The sequence below is a fragment of the Heteronotia binoei genome, chromosome 6 (genome assembly GCF_032191835.1).
Source record: "Heteronotia binoei isolate CCM8104 ecotype False Entrance Well chromosome 6, APGP_CSIRO_Hbin_v1, whole genome shotgun sequence".
Lineage (NCBI taxonomy): Eukaryota > Metazoa > Chordata > Lepidosauria > Squamata > Gekkonidae > Heteronotia > Heteronotia binoei.
The window spans coordinates 136,731,001-136,756,924 of NC_083228.1; the positions used below are offsets into that span (position 1 = coordinate 136,731,001).

General features: G+C 45.0%; 2 protein-coding genes across 2 annotated transcripts in view; both read right to left on the minus strand.

Annotated features, from left to right (window-relative positions):
• The window catches only part of LOC132574368 (cytochrome P450 2J4-like), a 43,351-nt gene extending 42,884 nt beyond the window's left edge, over window positions 1–467 (minus strand). Inside the window, exon 1 of the mRNA XM_060242731.1 lies at window positions 300–467. Within this exon, the coding sequence (XP_060098714.1) occupies window positions 300–467 (168 nt within the window). The remainder of the gene's footprint in view (window positions 1–299) is intronic.
• A 7,426-nt stretch (window positions 468–7,893) lies between these two features.
• Window positions 7,894–25,924, minus strand: part of LOC132574369 (cytochrome P450 2J4-like) — a 45,089-nt gene continuing 27,058 nt past the window's right edge. The window contains exons 5-9 of the mRNA XM_060242732.1: window positions 24,119–24,295; window positions 18,135–18,276; window positions 12,227–12,414; window positions 8,243–8,384; window positions 7,894–8,078 (exon numbers count right to left, since the gene is read on the minus strand). Of these exons, the coding sequence (XP_060098715.1) occupies window positions 7,894–8,078; window positions 8,243–8,384; window positions 12,227–12,414; window positions 18,135–18,276; window positions 24,119–24,295 (834 nt within the window). The remainder of the gene's footprint in view (window positions 8,079–8,242; window positions 8,385–12,226; window positions 12,415–18,134; window positions 18,277–24,118; window positions 24,296–25,924) is intronic.

Here is a 25,924-nt window from a genome sequence, read left to right on the forward strand (position 1 = left end):
GTGATTATTTTAATATTCTATCATAAATCTGTGCATGGTTCACACTTGGTTTGCTCTGTTGATTCCTGTTCTATCAAGCATCGATAAGGAGCTGTTTTAGTCCCATGAAAATCTTTCCCGGCCATTTTCTTTACATACTGATGATTCTAGAATACCAGAACCTAAGGGTTTTCTTTTCTTTTTTAAAATGCCATAGTTTGTTTTGTACTGAGCAAAATCTGCCCCCAGAGCTATAGATTGCAGAGCACTATTGGCTCATTATCTTTTTTTAGCCAATTAACTATTTAAAAAAAGGGTACCTCAGTAAACATGTCAGGATGAACTCTGAATCCGGTCTGTATAACTTTTACAAATATTTCATGTACAGGAGGCCCAGGAGGGTACTTCTTGTGTGTCTGGAGCAGTTTCAGGAAGTGTAGAATCAGGAGACACACCAGCACAGCTACCAGTATTGCTCGTATCCACATAGTTCTCCTTCTTGGTCTTGGTATCCTTCTAAGGACGAAGGTGAGTTGAATGCTCTTGACTGATGGCCTGCTTTTTCTCAAGAAGTGCTGCTGTTTCTCTCTTTTGGACAGCCTTTTATACTCTGCACTTATTAAAGACACATAAGCATTAAGCCTTCTGATACCTTATTCAAGCACCATACGAATATGATCCTCAAGGCACATATTACGTCATCATACCACATTATTAACATGATTAATGCCAATTTGTAGTACTAAAGTAACAGAAGAAACTGCCTTGATTGCTTTGTTACAAGATCTAGGGGAGAGATGGACCGAGGTGGGTCAGTGCTGCTGCAAGTCACGTCCTGTTGATCCACCGCATCGCTGACATAGGAGTTTGTTGGGTCGTCTTGAAGTGTCTTACCTTATTTCTCTACGGTCAGGGAAAGAGGATATTTCTAGGAGAGAGGGTATCAACTTGATAAACTGTAGTGTGTGAGGTCACTCGGGGTCAATCCTCTCTCCAATGTTCTTTAATATTTATATGCACCCCCTTGCCCACATGGCATGATGTTTTGAGTTGGGATGTCAGAGTACACTAATGATACCCAGCTGTATTTTTTGATGGCTGGCTGGCTGAATACAGTCCTAACTAATGCAGAGTTGTGCTTTTTTTTTTTAATAAAATAATTAACTCAGAGAAGATCTGTTTGTTCCTCTGGTCAAAGATCTGATGTCCGACTGATAATATTTTATGTGCGGCAAGACATAAAAATCTTTCTCAGAGAGTTTGTCTTAGCAGACTTAAGTAGATTCTGTGCTTAGATAATGATGCTTTAACTTTTAAAGAGCTGAATTTAGTGTAGACCTCTGGACTGGGTATGACTAATAACAACAACAACAACAGCAAAATTTTATTTTTATCCCGCCCTCCCCACCGGAGCAGGCTCAGGGCGGCTAACAGCATAATTCAGACTTTAATTATACAGAAATGAGTAAAATTACATTTAAATATTTTAAACATTTTAATTAAAATTCTGATTAAGTTTTAAAATTAAATTAGTAAAAGTGCTAATGCTATGTTTGCTTTTTGTGATGACGTTTTTTTCTTAGCAGTTTCCTTTTCCATCAGCGAAAGCCAGTCGGAAGAGGAAGGTCTTGCAGGCCCTGCGGAACTGTTCAAGGTCCCGCAGGGCCCGCATTTCCTCTGGAAGTTGGTTCCATAGGCTTGGGGCTATAGAGGAGAAGGCCCGGTTACGGGTACTTTGCAACTTCACCTCTCTCGGTCCAGGAATAGTCAACAAGTTTTTCCCGGCTGACCTCAGTGCTCTCTGGGGTTCATATGGGGAGAGACGGTCCCTAAGGTAGACAGGTCCTCTACCATATAGGGCTTTAAAGCACTTTGTAATGAACCCGGTATATAACTGGCAGCCAGTGCAGCTCGCGCAGTCCAGGCTGTATGTACTCCCACTTAGGAAGCCCCAACAGCAGTCTAGCTGCTGCATTCTGCACCAGCTGCAGCCTCCGGGTTCGGTACAGAGGCAGCCCCATGTAGAGGGCATTACAGTAATCCAGTCTCGAGGTGACCGTTGCATGAATCACCATTGCCAGATCTTGGCGCTCTAGGAAGGGAGCCAGCTGCTTTGCCCGTCTTAGATGGAAAATGGCTGCAATCTGGGCCTCCATTGATAATGAAGGCTCCAGTAAAACTCCCAGGCTCCTAACCTAATATAGGAGGGAAGGGAGGAAAATTCCCCTCTGATGGAAAATCTAGTTTGGATTGAACCCATTGTCGTCAGAGTCAAAGCCTGTATGTATGCCTCTTTGCAACCCTTTTGCACCTGCCAGCAGATTTACTTTATTTCATTTACCTTGTCTTCTTTTCCCCTTTCATTAATAAAAGCACTATGATACATTGATCTTGAGCAGTGAATAGTTGTTAATCACTTATCATCCAATAGACAAAAGGATTGATTTTGTTTTGCAACTGCTAGAGGTTTTTGTTTTTGTTTTTATTCCTGTCAGAAAGTAAAAAAGGTAATTAAGTCATTGGAATGTAACATCTGAAGGAGCCTGCTGAGATTGACCTACAAAGGAATCTCCAGAAAGATCTGTACTATCATGTCAGTCTGTCCGGGTCCTGATGGTCAGCTTTGGAGGGAGGTGAGGGTGCCAGCTCCAGGGCATGATTTCTCCAGACTAGGTTTAGTTCTGCCTCAGAATATGACCGGTGAAGGAGCTTAGTCACATCTTTACCCCCCTTCCTTCCGGTCTTCCCATGCTTAACTGTTCTCTCTATGCTTCACATGGGGTAAGACACTAGCTCTTCCACCCCAGCAGATATTTCCCAGTGAAATCACCTGCCCCTCTCCTCCTTCCAATCCCTGAAGAGCATTAGGGCATGTCATAGGTGTTTGGTCTTTAGCCTCAGACCAGTGGTGGGATGACAAGGAGGGGTGTGGTGCTGGTGTGGTTAGCCCATACAGGGTTGGGGCAGCGTATTCACATGGGCCTTGAGGGCAAAGTGATCCAACCATGGCACCGCATCTGCAGCAATATAGTCCACCAAAATCCTGGACGCAAAGATAAAATCTAACCTGTGTCCTGCCTGGTGTGTGGGAGTTGTAACAAATTGGGAGAGTTCCAGTGTTGCCATGGAAGACACTAGGCCTATCGCCTGACTGGAGGCCGCGTCATTGGCATGGACATTGAAATCACCCAGAACCATAAGCCCTGGGTATTCCAACGCCCAGCCTGCCACGGCCTCCATCAGGGATGGTAAGGTGCTAACCAGTGTGTTAGGTGGATGGTACACCAGCCAGATTGCCAACCCCTCCCCAACATCCCACGCCAGTCTGCCACATTCTATACCATTGATCGTTGGGGCCGGGAGAGCCCGGAAGGAGTAATCCTCCCGTATGAATAGCGCCACCCCTCCCCCCCGCTCGCTATTCCATGATTGGTGAAAGGCTGAGTAACCTGGGGAGTCATCTGGGAGAGAGCCACCGTCTCCCCATCTTGCACCTAGGTGTCAGTCACGCAAGCCAGGTCCATATCCTGCTTAAGCAGGAATTCCCTAAGGATCAAGGTCTTATTATTTATGGACCTGGCATTACATAACACCTCTTAGCCCCACTATATGTCACCATTGTAATGGGACGCAGACTGGAAGGAGGCCGAGCACTGTTTTGTCTCCGTCTCCTTCCCTTATAATTCTGTCTGCTCCCACCGTCATACCTTCCCCTCCCCAGGAGCACTGGAATCCCCAGGTCGCGCATCCACACCTGCGAATAAGCTAAAGGCATGAACTTACCCCTCATAATGTCAAGCAGAGGCTTCTTGCCATTGACTCTATGTCAGCCAATTGCCAGTGTTGTTTATTAATACTGTGATCGTGAAATCTGCATTTCATATATCATATGTCTTTCATATATGTCTACCACATTTTATCTTTTATAATGCATTTGCTGAATGGCTATGCTTGGCTTGGCTTTGCACTACTCATAATTTAGCCCATATTATTTTAAAGTGAACTGGAATGTGCTCACAGGCACTTGGCATTGAAACACAGGTGGTTATCTGAACTGCTGGAAAGAATGGCTTAGAGTTTTATTCTCACAGAAGGACACTCTGTGACTGGGGGTGGGATTGAGAACATAATAATTCAAACGCTTTTGCTACCGCTTTTGATGATGCCATTAACTGTCATACCTCCTCCCTTGGCATTAAGGTAATCCCAAAATGAGAGCATTCCTGTGGGAGATCGGACTCTGTCAGCACCTGCTCAGGTCCTCAATAATCAGGCCTCTTGCTGGTGCTCAGAAAAGGTTTATTGAAAGACACATAGTAACAGGTATGACTTTCTGGGTCAGATCTGGTGGTACCTGGGAGAACCAGATCTATATACCCTCACATTTGGGCTCTTAGTAGCATGCCCAAATTGTACTGGCAAAAAGCCAGCACAAAGCAACAGATACATTTTCCCACTCAGCCCCCCATTGTGCCAGCAGGTGCTAAGACAGTCCCTGGTGAGAGATAACACATCCTTGAAAAGCAAAGGTAAAATCCTCAGGGTTAAAACAAAAATGTAAAATTAAAAGAGGCTTATCATAGACTTATCATTACAGAGCCATAGAGCTGCACGTCTGCCTCCCTTCAATGCTCAACCGGAAGGTTTAGAAGATACCTCTCCAAAATAGATTATGTCCATGTGAATTAGGAGTCCTTGATTCTATATCCCATATTATTTTAGAATGTCCTCTCCCATCCTCGTAACATAAACAATTTTTAGCTGAATATCTCCAACACAATGTATTTACTAAAAGGAAAAATCTATCCTACCTTTTAGAAGATGTTAATCCCCACATTACTACATCTGTTGCGAACTTCTTAGTAGAAGCCTATAAATTTAAATCTAGACATACTACTGTATTTTAATTGATGGGTGTCTACTCTTGATTAGTTTTTTTGACTGCTATTTTAACTGATTGTTTATGTATTGTTCTTACTATATTTCAGGCCTTTGTACCTACTTTTGATTGTGAATCATTATTTTTTTTATGCCAATAAAGGTCTGAACTGAAAAGCAGGCCTCCCTATCAGGGCTGAGTAGATACTTCATAAGGTACAGACACAAATGAAAGCAAGGTGGCAAAAGCAGCCCCAGCATCCTCGCCCAACATTCCCATCACTGTTACAGACAACCTCAGACAAATAGGCCCCAGCTGTCAAGCATGGTAGAATTCCATTGGTAATTGATTGTTTTAGGGTCCTCCATAAAGCTGGCCTGTGAAATATCATGGAGGACCAAGGTCTGTTAACTCTGTTATTCTTTCCCCCTCCCCCTTCTTACTTTATTGCTTGCAAAGTAGAAGTAGAGAGAAACAAAACTAACTTGAGAAAGAGTACCTTCCCATACATTCCTGTTAGGGAGTGTGACAAATCTGGGGAAAGCAAGGACGGAGTCCTGATAACGCCATGAGAATGTAGACATTTATGATAGTTTATGTGTGAGAGCGCATCCCTCACCCCCACCTTTTGGAATCCTTTTGAAGTATGCCTTAAAAGTATTGTATCAATGTATCTTTAGCATCACTCTCAAGAATCTGTTACACTGAAAGTATCGGTCTATGAATAAACGTAGTTTTGTATCAAACCTGACTCGTCATTGAAACCACATGCTTGAGATTTTGAGAGTGATCCTATAAGAAGTTTAACCGCCCTGGCAACTTTATAACCGAATGGCTGAAAAGATTCCAGTGAGCAGTGAACTTCCAGAACCTGAGGAAGGTGCAAGAGCACCAACGCCGCCATGGCACATACGGGACGCCCGGAGAGTCGCTGGGAAGGGCTCCCCTCTCCATATTCAACAACTCTTGGTCACCCCGCGCCGGTGGCAACTGTGTACCTCCACCACCACGATGGATGAGGCACCAGTGCGCAGAGATGCCATCCTAACCAGGCACATGTGCCGGGTGAAGATGGCCAACGGAGAGGGCGAGGCGGCCAAGTCTGGAGAGGAGGTGAGAGCGGCAGTGACCTGCACGGAAATCAATCCGCCTTTGGCAGAGGTGGAACTGGCTGGGACCCCTCGCTGACATAGGACTTTGTTGCGTCGTCTTGAAGTTTCTTACCTTATTTCTCTACAGTTGGGGAAAGAGGATATTGCCAGGAGAGAGGCTGTTAACTTGAGAACCCTTGGTGTGTGAGGTCCCTCCAGGGTCAATCCTCTCTCCAATGTTGTTTAACATCTATTTCCACCCCCTTGCCCACCTGGTGTAAGAACGTAAGAACATAAGAAAAGCCATGTTGGATCAGGCCAATGGCCCATCCAGTCCAACACCCTGTGTCACACAGTGGCTAAAAAACCCAGGTGCCATCAGGAGGTCCATCAGTGAGACCAGGACACTAGAAGCCCTCCCACTGTTGCCTCTCCCAAGCATCAAGAATACAGAGCATCACCTGCCCCAGATAGAGAGTTCCAACAATACGTTGTGGCTAATAGCGTAATAATGTGTGAAGTTTTGAGCTGGGATGTCTGAGTACACTAATGACACCCAGCTGTATTTGTTGATGGGTGGCTAGCCAAATACTGCCCCAACTAATTAGGCTGTGGCACTGGAGGCCATGGTGAGAAGGTTGAAACAGAGCCAGTTGAGTGAGTTCTGCTAAGATGAAGGTTCTATGGCTGGGTGGGACAGATTCAGGATTGGTGTGCCAATTTACGCCGCTTGATGATGTGCCCCTAATACAGGTACTGACGGTCAAAAGCTTGGGTGTGATTCTGGATGCCTCCTTATCAGTGGAGGCTGAGATCACAAATGTTGCTATTCCATTCATGTCTAACCTAAACTAGCCACAGTAATCCATGAACACTCACCTCCAGATTGCACTACTGTAACTTGCTCTATCTAGGACTATGCTTGAGACTGACCTGAAAACTGCAACTGATCCAGAATGCAGTGTTGCAGGTCCTTTCTGGAACCCCTGCACCTGCTGTAGGTCTGTGAGGTTAAGAAGTATTACAAAATACACATTAATGGCTGCAGTCACACACACTAAATAATCCACTTTCAGTGCACTTTAAAACTGGATTTTACTGTGTGAAGGAGCAAAATCAGTTGGAAAGTGCATTGAAGTTGGATTATTTAGTGTGTGTGACTGCAGCCATTAGCTGTTAAAAGTTCCATATCAAGTAATTTCCTAGGACAAGCAGCACAATAATTCCGTGTAGCTAGCTTATATCACAGCTTGCAAGTCCGTGCATAAATAAAAGAACAAATCCCTGTGTCTGAGAGATTATCATTTCCAGACACGGGCTGTATAATTTAACAGCACTCCCTGTTGGACAGAGTCACAAATAATTGTAAATATCTTCCTAATTGTTTCTTAACAGGTCCCTAGATAGCACCCAGCTTCAGACAAATCAGTCTTCCTCAGAAGTATTCTCCTTGAAGTCCCCAGTGTGTTAATTTCACCTCTCAAGGGGAACCCTCAAAAGAGAGAAAAATTGTTTAAAAGGAAGGTAGAGAAGTACCTTTGGACTTGCAAGCTCTGATATTTTTATTACACTAAGCTAGCTATGTGGAATTATTGTGCTGCTTGTCTTAGGAAATTATCTGATGAGGAACTTTAAGAGATAATGTGTATTTTGTAATACTTGCTAGCCAATTATTATTATATTTTGCAGTTTATGCCCAGTAGTTTTCTTTGTTTTGTACCAATTTGACACTTTATACCTTTACAAAGTACAGTATGTGAGGAAGATGTGAAAATGTGAAAAGAGTAACATAGTGTGATGCTCATATAAGCATTAATAGGATGCAGAAACTCTGGAACAATGAGTTGAGTAAGTCAGAGCGTAATATCGGATTAAATTTAAATTAATGATGGAGAAATAGATATGAAGCAGTAAGCTACTTTAATAATTATTATGGGTCATGATTTACTGAACCCGGGGAACAGCACAGAGCTTATAATGTTGTGGAAACATTATCAGGCCATTTGTAGGCTCTGAGTTGACTTCTGTCACTCCTTCTGGCAGCGTGAAGGTGAATGCTCTCAGCAGGATGGTGAAAAAGCAGAAGAGCTCCATCTTTGCCATCTCTTTGCCCAGACACACACGGGCTCCTGCATAAGCAAATAAAGCAAAGCCAGGAAGTGAGTAACAGCTCTACATATTCTCCAGTATTTGTCTGCTTTTTTCAGCAGCTAGCGTGAGCAAGGAACTGAGTCTCCTTGAAGATAGCCCAAATCCATAGCTTAATTTACTAAGTTTGTACTTTTGCATTTACCTGCCCCAAAGATCAAAAGTTCTTCTCTATCCACAAATTTTCCATCTTTGTCTAAAAAATGATTTGGGTTGAACTTTCGAGGAGTCTCCCATATCTTGGGGTCATAAAGAACTGCGGGCACATTTGGAATAACGATGGTCCCCTGCAAAGAAGAATCAGTTGATTTAGAGTGCATCCACACTAGCATCTTCTGCTTTCATCCCTCTCTGTCTCAGGGCTGGTCCTCATGGAGTTCCAAAGGATCCTCATGGAACTCAGAACTCACTTCTTCAAAAATATACCAAAAAACATACGAGCCCCGCTGAATTAGATCAGTGGTCCATTTCTCACAGTGTTCAGCTGTGTTTCCTGTTTCACGCAGGATCCCCTTTCACGCAGTGCCCTTGGAGGACAAACAGGGTGTGTTGCCTCCTGGTATTGAAATTTAGAGATTCGCAATGTCTATGGAGGTTATCTTTACTCACTATGGCTAATGGCCCTTGATGGATCTTTCCTTATTTAATCTGTCTAACCCCATTTTAAAGCCATCCTTGCTTGTGACCATCATTGTACAGTTTGAAAAATGAGAAGAAAATTGGAAGTGGGGATGAGGGTGAAACCAGAGCAATCTACTTTAAGCAATCCTGGGAAATTTCTTTGGCAATATATTCTTCATCACAGCAGATTGAAAAGACATTACACCTGACTTTGTTTCAGAATTGTCTTAAATTTCGTATACAATCTATGCCTGTTTGTGCAATGAGAACTTCCCAGTGCAAGGGGTTGCTAGCAAGTATTACTTATGCTTGGTCATTGAAGCATTGTGTGGGAAAGAGTGCTTTAGGGGAAAAAATAACACGTGAGGCACTTCTGAGAGCTGTTCATCCACTCAAATTCCCTGGATGCCACATAACATGCACAGGTCTCCACAGGTGAAGCAAACTACTTTTGTGAAGGTTGAAAGTAATCATTTGCAGTGGGATCCTGTAGACCAGTGGTCCACAATCACCGGGCCCTGGACCGGGACCGGTCTGTGGCCCATCAGCAACTGGGCCACCAGCCGAGCTGCCCGCCCCCCCCTCCGCGGTGCCCCACAGCCTCCCACCTCCCCATGCTGCCTCCTCCCCCTCCCGCGTCGCCTCCTCCTCCCTCTGTGTTGATTAGGTTAAGCCGGGGAAAGCGCCTTCCCGGCTCTTTAAAAGCTCACCTCCCTCCCCCACAGCAGCAGCTGATCCGCGGAAGAAATCGGCAGCAATGGCGAGCGCCTGCTGAACAAGCCGCGCTGCCTTTGCCTCCAGAGGCAAAGGCAGTGCCGCTTGTTTAGCAGATCGCTCACCTCTGCTGCCGAGGGGAGGGGGGGAGGTGAGCTTTTAAAGAGCCGGGAAGATGCTTCCCCTGGCTTAACTTAATAAACATGGAGGGAGGAGGAGGCGACGTAGGAGGAGGAGGGGGCGGGGGGGCGGCGAGGCTGCCCGGGGGGGGGGAGGCCAAATTCAGTCCCCCCACCCTGCGTTTCCCCCACCCTGCCAGTCCCTGATGCCAAAAAGGTTGGGGACCACTGCTCTAGACTTTTGGAGAAGTGAGGACAGACTTGTCATTCAGGAGTTGCTTCACTGCGCTAGATCCCCCCTGCAGTAGCTTCTGTTCTGTGTCCAGGCTGAATATGAGGTGTTGCCTTTGACCGCTGAAGTCCTAAACAGCTCAGGCCCTGAAAACCTAAAGGATTGCTTCCATCCATATCAACAGTGTTGCCACCTGCTAGGTGCTAGATCTCCCACTGTTACAATTGATCTCCAGATGTCAAAGATCCCCTGAAGAAAATGGCTGCTTTGGAGGATGGACTCTGTGGCATTATACACTGTTGAAGTCCCTCTCCTCTGTAAATCCCACCTTCACCAGGCTCCACCCCCAAAATCTCCAGGTGTTTCTCACCCCAGATTGGCAACCCTACATATCAGGTTGCCAGTCTGGTGAGGCTAGGGTTGCCATTTCTGGTGAGAGCAAGGTTTGGGGGAGGGGAGGGACTTCAGCAGGATATTGCCTGGAGATACTTCTGCACTGGGGCTGCCCCCCTGCTTTTGCTTCCAGAGCTTTACTTGGGCATGTCTTTCCTGGTGCCTTGGGGGGCAGAGATCAAAGCAACCATGAACAGCCTCACCCCACAAGGCCAGCTTCAAGGACAGAACTGGTGAGGTAGGGTTGGTTATGATGCTACCGAGGCAGGCTCCAGCACGGGACAGTCCAGCAAGAAGGCTGAGCTTGCTGGAGGCAATGAGAGGGCTCTTTGCAAGGTGTGAAGGGCCCAGAGACCCAGTAACCTTCTGGCTATCCTGCCTGGTTGTGAGGAGGAAGCAGAGAAGGACATGGCAAGGACCAGGCGCAATCAGAGGGAAGGAGTGAAGAGATTGGCCAAGGCACCAGCTCAGGAAGAACCTGGCTCAAGATTGGGTGCTGGTTGGAGAGGAGTGGAGAAGAAGAAGAAGAAGAAGAAGAAGATATTGGATTTATATCCTGCCCTCCACTCCGAAGAGTCTCAGAGCGGCTCACAATCTCCTTTACCTTCCTCCCCCACAACAGACACCCTGTGAGGTGGGTGGGGCTGGAGAGGGCTCTCACAGCAGCTGCCCTTTCAAGGACAACCTCTGCCAGAGCTATGGCTGACCCAAGGCCATGCTAGCAGGTGCAAGTGGAGGAGTGGGGAATCAAACCCGGTTCTCCCAGATAAGAGTCCGCACACTTAACCACTACACCAAACTGGCTCTTAACCAAACTGGCTCTACACCAAACTGGTTCTTAATCAAACCCGGTTCTCCCAGATAAGAGTCCGCACACTTAACCACTACACCAAACTGGCAAAGGTTAAAAGGGGGGGGGGAACAAGCTTATAAAGGCTGTGAGAGCTGCTTCCCGTTGGTAGAGAGATAGAAGGCGAAGTAATCCACTCTGCTTCCAGTTCTGAGACCTAGGGAGGGCATGGGGCTCAGGGCAAGGTGTTGGAGGGATGGCCAGGCAAGACCGGGGAGGAGCAGTGCCACAGGTATGATGCCATAGACCCTACCATCCAAAGCAGCCATTTTCTTCAGAGGAAGTGATCTCTATTGTCTGTAAATCAATTCTGGGAAATCTCCCGTTTGCACCTGGAGGATGGTAACCCTGTGATGGTCCAGAAGATCTGCTGCTGAGAACCAACCTGGTCAGAGACTGAGTTGGTGGAAACTTGGTGGGAAGCTTTTTAACTTTTGTGCTTTTACTCTGGAACTCCTCGCCACAGGAATAAGAATGGCTGCTTCCCTAAAGGCCTTCCAGATGGGATTGCTGCCTTTTATGGAAGTCCTTTAAGCTGTATCAGTAAGAAGTGTACTGGCAGGCGAAGAGTTACAATAGGACTACTATATTTTATTAATTTCTGTGGTATTCAGGGAGTTCTTCACTGTGAGTTATTATGTGGATACATTTATTTTTTAAAAAAATTAAAATGCTTCTTGGATAATGTTTGAAAACATTTCTTGGAAAACAGAACCACAACCAGGCCTCAGATTCAGCAGGAGCTCACAGGAGCACAGCTCCTGAACCTTTCTGATTGCTCCTCCTCTTCCTCTCCACCTATCCAGTCCATGAATAGTAGGTGCAGCTGCATAACAATCCCTGGATTAGGAGAGCAGGCAGGCAACCAGCAACTACAGGCTTTGCCATACCCCCAGCAGCCCTTATTAACCCCTGGAGAAGCCTGTGCCACCTTTTCTCCACTCGCTATGTGATTTTGGGTGATGGATGGCTTACTGGCCTTTTGACTGTTGAGAGGGCAGCCCAAGAGAGTCCCAGGTGAGCGAGGCTTGCATGAGCGGGCTGGCTGGCTCTCTAGCCAGCTCAAGCAGACCTTGCTCGCCCAGGGGCTCTCCTTTCTTGCATCAGGTTGCTTTTGGCTGGGGAGGATATGCTAATGAGCTCCACCACCTATTTTTCTACAAAATGACCCCGGATCACAACTACAACAATTGTTTCTACCTTAGGAATGAAAGAACCAAGAATGGTCACATCCTGCACAGATTGTCTTGGGTTCCCAGATAATATGATACATTTGAAACGCTGTATCTCGTGAATCACAGCAGAGGTGTATGGCACTTTCTTCCAGTTTTGATAGGCGATTGATTTGGAAGAGCCAAAAACATCTTCTATCTCCTTCTGGACTTTCTCTGGGGAAAATGTTGGGAAAGGAAAGATTTATTTTGGACAGTTCATTTCTCTGTGGAAAGATGAGGAATCATTTAGAGATATTTTTTACATCTGAAATTAGTCCATATGGTTACATTAAAATCATACTCTAAGTGGTAGCAATAGATAGAAGATCATGACTAGGGGTGTGCATTCGGTTCAGCCGAACTAAATACACCACCGAATACCTGCTGATTTGTCTTGTGTTCAGGGGCCGAATACGGCTGCCGAATAACATTCTCTAATGTTATTCAGGGGCTCCTGAATAATGGTAGGAAAGGGGGTTTAAAGGGAAGCTACGTACCTCCTTTCCTGCTGCGTGCTGCCTTTTCCTGCCTCTTCCAAAGCCTCCCTGGGATCAGAGGGAGAGGTAGAGAGGGTTCCCCAGCAGCCAGTCAAAGCCATGCACTTGCAAATTGCAAATGTATGCAGCTTTGCAAGGCTGTTGTCGCTGCTGGCTGGGCTATGCATTGTTTACTTGTAGAATTGCAAGCTTTAATGTTCTCTGTCCAATCACAGGACAGTGTTCTTTTTTGAAACTGCTCTGGGCATGGACAGAGAGCATTTAAGGAGTCTTGCTGCCTAGGCTGGACTCCACTGCTAACAACATAAACCCAAAGGGGTTCCTATGACCCAAATTACTATAATAATAAATATGCATTTATTACAAGAAAGACAGGCAGAAACTCCAATCCTCAATATATAGCCATTGAAACTCAATCCGATAATAAAATACTCAGTCCGTAGTAATCACGTAGATTCCAGTAGAGTCAATATATGCAGTCATATTCCAATGTCAAAAAATCCCATGAAAAAATTTGCTCGTGACAGGACATCTGGTATTCCACTTCCTGTTTCATAAATTTCCTTAGGCATGGGATTATAATTTATTTCATAATATCAGTGAAGACATAATTTTAGTGCATAAACTTTTGAAAGACAAAATACTTCTTGGCCTCCTTTCACAGAATCATAGAGTTGGAAGGGGCCTCCAGGGTCATCTAGTCTGGCCCCCTGCACAATGCAGGAAATTCACAAATACCTCCCCCCTAAATTCACAGGTTCCGCATTGCTGTCAGATGGCCATCTAGCTTTTTAGCAGTTTCACACTTACCTTAAGCCGGAGCAACGTCCCTCTTCACCACGCAGCGTTTGCACGGTTTTTGCACTAATTACAACGCAGCACCTGGAAGAGCTGCAAAGTCCCGTGGCTTTTGCGTCGCAAATGTAAACTGGTTTTTGGCGGTTTACATTTGTGACGCAAAAGCCACGGGACTTTGCGGCTCTTCCAGGTGCTGCGGAGCAATTAGTGTGAAAACAGTGCAGACGCTGCGCGGTGAAGAGGGACATCGCTCTGGCTTAAGGTAAGTGTGAAAACGCTCTCTGTTTAAAAACCTCCAAGAAGAGCCCACCACCTCCCGAGGAAGCCTGTTCCACAGAGGAACCGCTCTAATGGTCAGGAAGTTCTTCCTGATGTTGAGCTGGAAACTCTTCTGATTTAATTTCAACCCCTTGGTTCTGGTCCTACCTTCTGAGGCAACGGAAAACAATTCCACACCATCCTCTAGATGACAGCCCTTCAAGTACTTGAAGATGGTGATCCTATCACCTCTCAGCCGCCTCCTCTCCAGGCTAAACATGCCAAGCTCCTTCAGCTTTTCTTCACAGGACTTGGTCTCCAGACCCCTCACCATCTTTGTCTGGACCCATTCCGGCTTGTCTATATCCTTCTTAGAATGTGGTGCCCAAAACTGAACACAATACCCCAGGTAAGGTCTTACCAGAGCAGAGTAAAGTTGATACCATCACTTCATGTGATCGGACACTATACTTCTTTTAGTACAGGCCAATACTGCATTTGTATTTTTAGCCACCACATCACAGCGTTGACTCATGTTCAAGCATATGTCCACTAAGAGCCCCCTTTCAATTACAGGCAAATGCTCAGATGAACCAAAGTGGGCTTCAGAGTGATGTCTGGAGAAGACATCTTCAGATAAGTTTTGGGGAATCTTTTTTAAAAGCGGGATTTAAGTGAAATAAAAGGGCTTTTTAATAAAATGTTCCTTTACTTATCCTGTTTAGGGTGGGTGACCTGCTTGGAGTTGGTTAGGGTTCTCAGGCCGAGAGGGGTTGGTCTAGTCTTCAGTTAAAATTTGGTGTTTGTTTTTAAAGTTTGCTTTAAAATATTTAAATAGTTGCACTTAAAATATTATTGCTGTTGCTGTATTGCTGTTACTCCCTTTTGCTGCTGTTTGAGAGGACTGGTTTTTTTTTTTTCTCTGTTGTTCTGTAGTTAAATTTTTGTTCACAAGTTGTGTTAGCTGATGGTTGCAGATTTCATTATTGTTATTTCTTATGGACAGATATGTCTAAAGAATTTACTGGTGTTTCCTTTGTTCTTTGGGGGTTGCGTTGTGGTTTTTTGGTCCTTAGTGCTCTTGTGTTTTTGTGTTTTGGTTGCACAGTGTGATTTTTGAAGGTTTGGTTTTTTTAAAAAGTTTTTGCATTCCTTCTGGTTGCTGGGAAGGGGCCTGGTGGTGGGTGTGGGTGTGTTGTTGCATTTTTGTGTTTTATTGTGTTACACATAGTTGTGTTTTTGCCCTTTTTACTGGGAGGGGCTTGCTGCTGGTGGCATTGAGTGTGTTGTGCGACTCTTTTTGGCTTGCTCCTTTGGTTGCCTGATTTGATTTTGGTTGCCTTTTAAATTTGGTGCAGTTTGAAATAAGGTTCAGGCTTGATTGATTTGGCCTTTCGGTTGATTAATGGCCTTGCAGGAAGCCCCCACCCCAATTTTTGAATCTCTGGTTTGAGCTAAGGTACGGTGTGTGGCACTGGCACAGGAGCACTTGTTCTGCTAAGGGACAGCACTGCCATGTGCCTTGTAATCAAACATCCCCAACACTGGACTCAACTGTAGAGATTCTCTATAAGAATCTGACTGCTGCCTAGGTAGTTTTCCCCGTCATAGAGGGAAAGGACCCTTTTTGATTGCCTCTAGAATTGGACCCCCTGGTCCAATCTTTTTCGAACTTTGGGGGTTCTGTGGGGGAGAGACTCCTGAAGCTGCCCTGCAAATTTGGTGCCTTTCCCTCAAAGCCCCTCCACCCAAGAATCACTTTTGCCACAGTGATTATAGGGGAAAAAATGACAGATTGGGTTTTTTCCCCCATCATAAAGGAAAAGGGCCCCCTTTGGGTGTCCCTAGAATTGGACCCCCTGGTCCAATCTTTTGGAAATGGGGGTTCTGTAGAGGAGAGGCTCCTGCAGCTGCCCTGCAAATTTGGTACCTCTCCCTCAAACCATCTCCCTCCAGCACTCCTAGATTACAGCCTATTTTGTCATTGACTTCAATGGCTCATAGGAAACAATGGTGGGATGGGGGCACCCTCTTTTAGTGCCCCTGGAATTGGACACCCTGGTCCAATCTTTTTGAAACTTGGGGGTTCTGTGGGGGAGAGCCGCCCTGCAAATTTGGTGCCTCACCCTCAAACCCTCTCCCCCAGCCACCACTCATTATACCCTATTTTGTCATTGACTTCAATGGCACTTAGGGTATAATGGAGCTGTATATTCAGGAATATCCAAACATCTCTTGAATCAGATTTGGCTGCCGAATCTGCTATTCGGGGATATTCGCTCTCCTGAATATTTTGCCCCTGAATAACCCCAGTTCTGAATTTTACTGGGGTTTTTTTGCACATCCCTAATCCTGACCTCTTAAGGGAGAGATATTTGCTCCATTCTAGAAAAGAATTTAGATATAAAGGAACTCGAGCAGAGTTGATGGTCTTTGCCTTGTCCATTTTAATGACTCCATGTTAATTCCCAATTCTACATTTCCTAGAATCCAGTGCATTGTCCAATTTAGTGGATCTTAATCTTTAATCCAATACTGCCTACCAAGTGTGCAATTTTCAGTCTAGGATAATAGACAACTAAAGAGAAACATAATTGTGGTTAACAAAATTATGCAGGGAGTGGAGAAAGTGGATAGTGGAAGCTTTTTCTCTCTCCTCCATAATACTGGAACTTGGGGGGGGGCATCCAATAAAATAGTTGAGAAATAGGTGCAGAGCAGAAAAAAGGGAAAACTTCTTTACTTAATGAGTAATTAAACTGTGGCATTTAGTGCCAGCTGAGATAGTGATGGCCACAAGCACAGATTGCTTTAAAAGAGGGTTAGAAGATTCATGGAGGAGATCTCCATCCATAGCTACTAGCCATAGTGACTGAGGAAACCTCCATACACAAAGGCAGTGAACCTCTGAATACAAGTGTTGGGAGACAGCAGCTAGGGGTCCTTGGCCTCTATGTCATGTTTATTTGGCCTTCAAGTGTGATTGGTTGGCTGTGGTGTGAAGCAGTATGCTGGACTAGATGTTATGATGAAAATTTGGTATCTCTACCTCAAAAAATAGCCCCCCAGAGCCCCAGACACCCACAGAACAATTCTCTATTATATCTTATGGGAACTGGTTTCCTTAGCGCATAATGGAGTGCTCAGCAGACATTTCCTCTTGCCCCCTGCTTTCTGATAACCCTGAAGTGGGGGAGGGCCTCCAAACCAGGGGATCCCCTACCCCTAACTGGGGATTGGCCTATCACAGACAGGCCCCACAGCTAGGGATGCCAGACTCCTGCTGGGGCGTGTGGATCCCTTAGAATTACAACTCATCTCCAGACTCCAGAGATCAGTTCCCTTTGAGAAAATGGATGCTTTGGAAGAAGGACTCTATGGCATTGTACCCCACTAAGGTCTCTGTCCCCATCCTTCATCTCCAAATCTCCAGGAGTTTCCTAACCAAGATCCGGCAACCCAACCCCCCCATCCCCTGCCAGTGGCCAAGGGGAACCTGGAAACCCCACCCACAGCATGATTGGAACTGCCCATCAGGAAAGAAAGGTTTAGGTTTCTATGTGCTCAGAAGATCCCCCCAAATGCCTTTGTAAATTAACCAAAAAGAAAACAATCCTTTTCTTAAAGAATGGGCATGTATGATGCCACAGCCTGCTACTACAAGAGGCACAGAATTCTGAGAGCAACTGAGAGTCAGTAAAAAGAAAAAGAGGGGGGGGGGGAGGAAAGCAGGCAGTGTGAAATCAGTCTGTTCTCTTCCCAGACTGAGACCTGGACTATGAATTAGTAGAAAAGACTAAGAGTTCAGTAGCAATGTAAAGACTAACAAAAATTACGGTAGGACATGAGCTTCCACGAGACACTGCTTACTTCTTCAGATACAGCTGTTATTTATTACTCAGTTAGTTATGCATCTTGACTCTAATTAGCCCTTCCTGGCAACACCCTTGCCCTTCTATATATGTAGGGGTGGAATTCTAGCAGGAGCTTACAAAAAAGAACCCCCAAGAGCTTACAAAAAAGAGCCTTGTAAGCTCTTGGAGGATTGGCTAAATCTGGGGTATGTGGCCTAATATGCAAAGGAGCTCCTGCTAGATATTTCACCCCTGCCTATATGTAACATCTGTTAGCAACATCTGTTTCAAAATACTTGTCCATTAAGATGTTATACAAACCTGGAGTGGGGAGAAATCTATTTCTATACAGAGAAAATGGCCAATTATTTATCCTTAAACTAGTTCTTCACAGATTTGTGTTGGCATATTAATTAGCCCCAAGTTATGAACTCTTTAGCAAGCTACTTAGATTGGCATGCATCTATGCTACACAGTTCTTATTCACCTTGGATATCTGGATGAGTCAACATGAGAAGCAGTCCCCATTGCAGAGTGGCGCTGGTTGTGTCTACCCCAGCAAAAATGAAGTCGGAAATACACTGAAACAGGTTGGCCTCATCGTATGCTGAAGTAGGGTCATTCTTGCTCTGTTATAGACAACAGGAAATGAAATTACAATGATGTTTGCTTCAATTCTCAATAAAGCATAAAGACCCGTGAATTGTTTCTAGAAAGAAAGGAGAAGGATATGATGGGACAAATTTTACAATCTGAATAATGAAAGAGCTTTTGGCTGCTTTTTCATTCATAGATATAAGGCTGTTCAGGTGAAGTTCAGGTGAAGCTTCAGACCAGTACAGGCTACTGGGGCAGTTAAAAGGTCCAAGAGGAAAGATAACAGAGATCACTTGTGTTCTATTTTGAAAAGAGAATTAGACTGTGTGGCCTTAGCAATCATGAGTGATTTTTAAATATTAATTATGGATTCATGTTAAGTACAGTATCACTATGATCATAGCCAGAATTGTGATCAGAATTGTTCAAGGATGGAAAAGGGGATGTTTGTTTCTGCCTTTTGAATTCATGTACATTAGTGGGGTGGAGTTCTGAATTCACATTGTGATTGGGAGTACAGAACCAAAGTTCTAAGTGTTCCGCTATGGGGTGTGAAAGAGGGGAGTTGTGTCTGCAGTGTTACATGTTCTACAGTGTGAAGATTATGAACTATGTACATTCCAACACTCCCTCCTTCCTGTGATTTAGTCTGGCACAATGACACATTTTCCACGTTCCTGATATTCGAAGTGCCTTTCATTAACAGGTCTAATCTGTATCAATCTATTTGCCTAGAAGCTTTTAGAGTACGTTGTGTTCATCAATATGCCCCAAATTACACACTTCAACCAAAAATGTTTTAGGATTCACAACTCTATATTCTTTTCCACCTCGAGCACATCCCACAAGGATTCCCACTTCAGCTCTGGGATCCAACTTTCCCCTTCTTTCCTTGGGTATATTAGTATATGCTTTAGAGCCAAATGCCTTCAAATGCTTTAGGCCTGGTTCTCTTTGAATCCACAATTCAAATGGTGTATTTTCTGTAACTTTCGAAGGAATTCCATTGTGTAGATAAACCACTGTATTTACTGCTTCTTCCCTTCTGGGGTCAGGTAGACCAGCTTGTAAGAGTAAGCCACCAACTAAACTAGCAAAAATGTACCCTGACCTATCAGACAAATGCTGGAAGTGTGAAAATAACATGGGAACATTCTTGCATGTATGGTGGTCCTGTAAAAGAGTAAAGGATTTCTCATCAAAAGTTCATGAAATACTCCAAAAAATGTTAAAAACTGTTATCCCTTTCAAGCCAGAACTTTTTCTTTTAAATCTATTTCTGGGTAAAATGGGAAAAAATGAGAAACATACGATTATTCATGTTAATACTGCTGCGAGGATATTGCTGGCACAATACTGGAAAAGAAGAGAACTGCCAACAATTGATGATCTTATTGTAAAAATAATAGACATAGTGGAGATGGATCTTCTTTCTAATATGTTAAGACTTAAATCTGAGAAATATGTGGATAAAAACTGGATTTTATTTTGTGACTGGTTAACGAAGTGTTAAAACATTAAGAATTCTGCCAATTAAGAATTACTATTTATTCTATTTATTATTTTGTTTTAAAAAAATTCTTCTGTATTGGGTTGTAAGTAACATGAACGCTATGAGTCTTACCACACTCTCCACCTTCGTGTTTTAATGTTTGTTTGTATCGGTTAATGTCTATGTTTTATGTTTGCATGAATAAACTGGAAAATATTTAAAAAGAAAAAAAGTAAGAATAAGCAATGCGCCATTTCTTGGAGGCTCCTATTAAGCCACTCAGGCAAGTCATTTTGTTGAGGAGAAGAGGCCACACTAGTATTATGCTGTATTTCCTCTTCCTCCTCCAGGAATCCTTGGAACCTCAGTCCCACAATACTCCCATCGCACTTTCTGCAAACAGGACCTCTGTAGTTTTGAAGTTATTTTTCACGAACGCAACATTATTCTTGAATTTCTCCAGCACCTGATCTTTAGATCTAATCAGATAGACATAAGCAAAACAAACTCCAGCATCTATAGAAGTCATAATGTATTTGTTCCCTTCGACTGAAGGGGCTGACTAAATCTGAGTAGCAGTTCTGTAGTCGCCTCTCATTGTGCACAATCTGCTCCCTTTTGTCGCCAGGGGCAGTCCCTTTAGGGATCAAGCAGAGCTCACAGCAAACTTGCATTTGATCACATTGAGTCATTTCAGTATTACACTTCTGCAACAGTTTTTGCACAGACGTAAAGATTTCTGCGTCCCAATCTTTTGTGCCATGCAAAACATGCAATCAGAATGGAAGCATTTCTTTTGTCATACATGGTATACTGATTCAGCAAGATGTTTCAAGTAGTGAAAACCACAGCGCTTTTCTCCCAGTATTTCAACATTGAACTCAGGATGCAAAACAGTACACACATCCTCTTTGATCTGAAAAGGGTTTCCCAGTTTCACAAACTTTTCCACAGATGTGGCACAAAAACACAATCCTTTAGCAGAATTTCAACAATCTCTCCTGCAGAACATAAGACTCTTAGTTTAACCATTCCAATTCCTTCTACAGGCAAAAAGTTTTGTCTGCTTGAATCAAATCATGCCTTGTTGAACTGAATGAAGATTCAGTTCAACAAATTTATCATGGCAAATGTGAGAAAAAGATCCAGAATCTTAACAGTCCAAAATTTATCTCATTTGAGTCTTTATCACAAACAAAATCTGTAAACTGCTTAGGAGTCTTTCTTTCTCTTTTACTGTTTCTTCCCTTGCTTGGAGCTGTACCTACTGTGAGTAGGTACATGTGGATTGCGTTATTCTGTGCCCTACTTTGTTCTGTATAGAATTTTGCAACATGCCCCTTCCACTGTCAATTATTGTGTCTAAATGTGCAGAGACGTCCCCTCCGTCACGCAGTTTAAAACTATACAATTTCTGTCTCAAAACCTGTATATGTTTCCAGGGGTCGTTTTGTAGCTCCTGGTTGTTGGCTGGTTGGCTGCTTTCCTAATCCAGGGATTGTTATCCAGCTGCACCTCCTATTCAATGGACAAGGTAGGTGGGAGAAGGGGGAATCTTCAGAAGGGTTCAGGAGCTGTGCTTCTGTGAGCTCCTGCTGAATCTGAGGCCTGTATGTTTCAGAGTTCTCTTTGCATATTCTTCCTCCAGTTTAATCCACAGCCCATTGGCAGTATAACATCTGGCCATTAGAGGGCTCTCTATCTCTTCGGTGGGGTAGGGCGGGAAATAAATTGAATGAAATAAAAAAAATAAAAAAAATATTTCTTATGTTCTTACCTCAAATGAAATTGCTGAGCAGTTGGGTTAGAACAGATAAAAGGAAGTAGTTCTTCACCCAAAGGGAGGAGGTGGTGGCAGCTACAAGCATAGCCAGCTTCAAGAGGGGATTGGATAAACATGTGGAGCAGAGGTCCATCAGCGGCTGTTAGCCACAAGATGTTACTCTGTCTGAGGCAAGTGATGCTCTGTATTCTTGGTGCTTGGGAGGCAATAGTGGGAGGACTTCTGTCCTGGCCCCACTGGTGGACCTCCTGAAGGCGTCTGGGTTTTTTGGCCACTGTGTGACACAGAGTGTTGGACTGGGTGAGCCGCTGGCCTGATCCAACATGGCTTCTCTTATATTCCTATGTTCTTATCATTTATGGAGGTAAGAATTACAAAGCGTGCTTTGCACCCGCTTTTTGAAATTTCTTTTTCTTTTTCGTCTTCTGGAGGATAATTTTCAATAGCATGCAACACTTCCCTGAATCTCCAAGTGCACATTGCAGTCTGTATTCCCACATTAGATTGTTCTTTTCATGTAATTTTGGAATTTGAAAGAGAATGTTCAGCTGCATTGTTTCCATGATTGGTATGTATCTCTCTGTTTCCAGGTGCACAGCTTGAATTCTCCTTGACAGACTTCACACAGAAGGGAATGCTCCAGCTGTCTGACTTCAAAAAAATGGGCTCTAGGGAAAGATCCTCTCCTGCTTTTGTAAATCCAACAGAGTGGGGCTTTTTTTTGGGGGGGGGTCCAAGAAAAACAAAAGGTATAGTCTTCTCCCTCTTACTTTCAAGCTAATATACACAAAGCAGCTCTCTGGTGCCCATCACCTTATGTTGGATGTTTAGCAGAGTGAATGGATGCAGTGGGATGAATCAGCATACATGTTATGTGTTTGGTTTCTAAAGAAAAAAATTACTAGAAAATTAGGGAAGAGTTACATGGTTAGAAAATTACAACATCCTAACAAACTTTCTAGCCTACTCCACCTTGTCTTCTTATTCATGCAGATTCAGCGACTGACCCTGAGAACAAAGGAGTGTAAATTAACCTCAACAATCTCTCCCCTGGCATACATGTGGACAGGGCTGGAGCTATTGGTTCTGCCACCAGAGGCAGCCCCCTGCGCCTTGACCTCCCCCCAAAGCTCCCTCTATGACATCATCATATACGGCAGCAGGGAGGAGATAGTGACAGACGGCACACAACAGTGCTGCCACGCTGCCGCTTTGCCCCTGCAGTAAGCTCAGCACGCTGTTTTAGTAGCGCTGGTCACTTTCGGGTTGTAAGCGGCCAAGCGGTGCCTTTCAACCCAAAAGGGACCAGCACCACTAAAACAGTGTGCTGAGCTTACTGCAGGGGGAAAGCGCTCCTCTGATCCTGTCTTCGGAGGAGCGCTCTGCATGGGAAAGGGGACGCTTCGTGGTACCCCCAGGTGGGGCAGTGCCCAAGGCCGCCGCCTACCCCGCCTACTCCCACACGCTAGCCCTGCATGTGGAATGGCATGTATTGTCCGCCAATACATCGATTAGCCAATAGTCAATCTTTCGGTCATCGAATTAAGAATAATACCTCTCCCTTCATGGAAAGAAGATTCTATACTGCATATAATTGGTCCTCTGCAAGCTAAATAACATCAGCTTACAAAAAACATCATCTTAATCCTTCCATGACTGAAGGGGTGACACTTGCAACAATCACTCAACGCCTCTCCTCTCCGAAGATCCTGCCCTCCTCCGATTCCACCTCAAAATATCCAGGAATTTCCAACCCTGCATGCGCCACCCTAGCCAGCCCTGGCCCCAAGGTGTCCTCACTCAAAAGCCAAAATAGGCCCAGATAAGTCTCTGCCCCTCCCCCTTGCTTTTACAGAACCAAGCCTTGAAAAGCTGTGGTCACCTAGCAACGGCCACTGAGGGGGATCTGTTGCTTAAAGCAACAGGTTCTCCTTTTATCATTTTCAGTTTCTTTAAAATCTCCAGTGTTTTTTTTTTTGTTTTAATTTCACATTTTCCTGCGAACCTGGACCTCTTTTCAGGTTTGTAGAAATACCTGTCCTACCTGGGACTTCCCAGTAAGCTTAAATGAAGCTGATATTGCATGGTCTGAGGGTGCAGTTTGAAGAAAAGCTGTGGATGACGTTAGCCGAAAAAGGACGTAGTCTAGTTGGCAAGGGAGGAGCTGGCAAAACACCTACTTAGAAAAGGAAGGTGCTACTGGCCCATTTCCCCCCACTACTCTATTACAACCACAGCCAGAATGTGAAAATAATCTCTCCTGGTTGGGGGCGGGGACATGAGGAAAGCATGTAAAGTCAGAGAAGTCGCTACATCATTTCTGAGGAAAATGTGTAAGTGATGTTGGGTAGCTCTAGGAATCACTGGAACATTTATGGTAAAACCACTTATAGTTTCCCCTGGAAGTGATGCATTGCTCTTTTTTACCCTAGCGGTGGTGGGCAAAGACAGCTTCCAGCAGGAGATCTGCTTCAGAGCAGGGGACCTGGCAGCCCTAACCAGAAAATCCTGTTGGTAGTCCTGGAAATGTTGCTCTTTAGTCATAAGAGGGAGTATAACAATGGTTCAGAGGCGCTGAGTTCAGAAAGTGGATACTTACTTTCTCCATCTGAAGTAGATAGTAGTCGATGAAATCCTGTGGATCATGCGCTGCCAGTTTCTCTCTATGCAGTTCTGTCTCTTTCACTGCATGTGAACGCACAAGATCTGCTGCAGCAAACACCTCCTTGTATGGCCATTTGATGTGTTTCATGAGCCATGGGGCCGCTTCATAGAGCTGCAGGGAAAAGAGAAGCAAGTCCTGCACTTCAGTCAACCGGCTGAGCAGCCCCTTCAGCATCATGAACTGGATTATACTTGAGAGGAAGCACATGGATTCTCAGTGAATGGAAGATTGTTCCTTGGTGAAGATCTAACTGACGGGGAGGAGATATGTGAACAGCTTCTTTACCTTTAGTTAGTTCTCAGTTCTCAAAACATGCCAGTCCCCAGGTCCCAGTGTAAGTAAGTAAGTAAGTAAAATTTTATTTGTATCCCGCCCTCCCTCGCCAAAGCAGGCTCAGGGCGGCTAACAACAAGAGAAATAACAATACATTAATAGAACATTACATTAATAAACGTTAACTTAACCTTAAAACCACTTAATACATTAATTAAACAATTACTAATCTGATAACATTAAGTTAAATCTAACAGTTGATATTGGCGGCAGATGTTTCTTTGTTATGCACTAGTAGTTCAGCTGTTCATGAATGCCAGTTTAAAGAGGGCGGTCTTGCAGGCCCTGTGGAACTGATCAAGGTTCCGCAGGGCCCGCACCTCCTCTGGGAGCTGGTTCCAAAGATATGGGGCCGCGGAAGAAAAGGCCCGTGTGCGGGTGTTCTGGAGTTTAATTTCTTTTGGCCCAGGGGTAGTCAATCTGTTTTTTCCCATCGACCTCAGTGCTCTCTGGGGCTCGTACGGGGAGAGACGGTCCCTCAGGTAGGTCGGTCCTCGGCCATATAGGGCTTTAAAGGTAATAACCAGCACTTTGTACTGGACCCGGTATACAATCGGCAGCCAGTGCAGTTCGCGTAGTCCTGGCCCGTATGTGTTCCCGTCTTGGGAGACCAAGCAACAGCCTGGCCGCCGTGTTCTGCACTATCTGTAGCTTTTGGGTCCGGCACAAAGGCAGCCCCATGTAGAGGGCGTTACAGTAGTCCAATCTTGAGGTGACCGTCGCATGGATCACCGTTGCTAGGTCCCGGCGCTCTAGGAAAGGGGCCAGCTGCCTCGCCCGCCTCAGATGAAAAAATGCTGACTTGGCAGTGGCTGTTATCTGGGCCTCCATTGATAGTGAAGGCTCCAGTAGAACACCCAAACTCTTTACCCGCTGCGCTGCCTTTAGCGGCACACCGTCAAAGGTCGGGAGAGATATTTCCCTCCCCAGCGCGCCACGGCCCACACAGAGAACCTCTGTCTTCGCTGGGTTCAACTTCAGCCCACTCAGTCTAAGCCACGTTGCAACAGCCTGTAAAGCCCGGTCCAAGTTCTCTGGGGCGGAGGCGGGCCGGCCGTCCATTAGCAGATAGAGCTGGGTGTCATCTGCATATAGATGACAATCCAACCCAAACCTCCAGGCGATCTGGGCAAGGGGGCGTATATAGATGTTAAATAACATCGGGGAGAGAACTGCTCCCTGAGGCACCCCACAATCTAGTGTGCGCCTCTGGGATCGTTCACCCCCAATCGCCACCCTTCGTTCCCGACCCATGAGGAAGGAGGAGAGCCATTGTAGGGCCAGCCCCCTAATCCCTATGTCGGCGAGGCGGTGGATCAGCAACTGATGGTCGACCGTATCAAATGCAGCCGACAGATCTAGTAACATCAGTACCGCTACACCGCCTCGATCTAGTTGCCGCTGGAG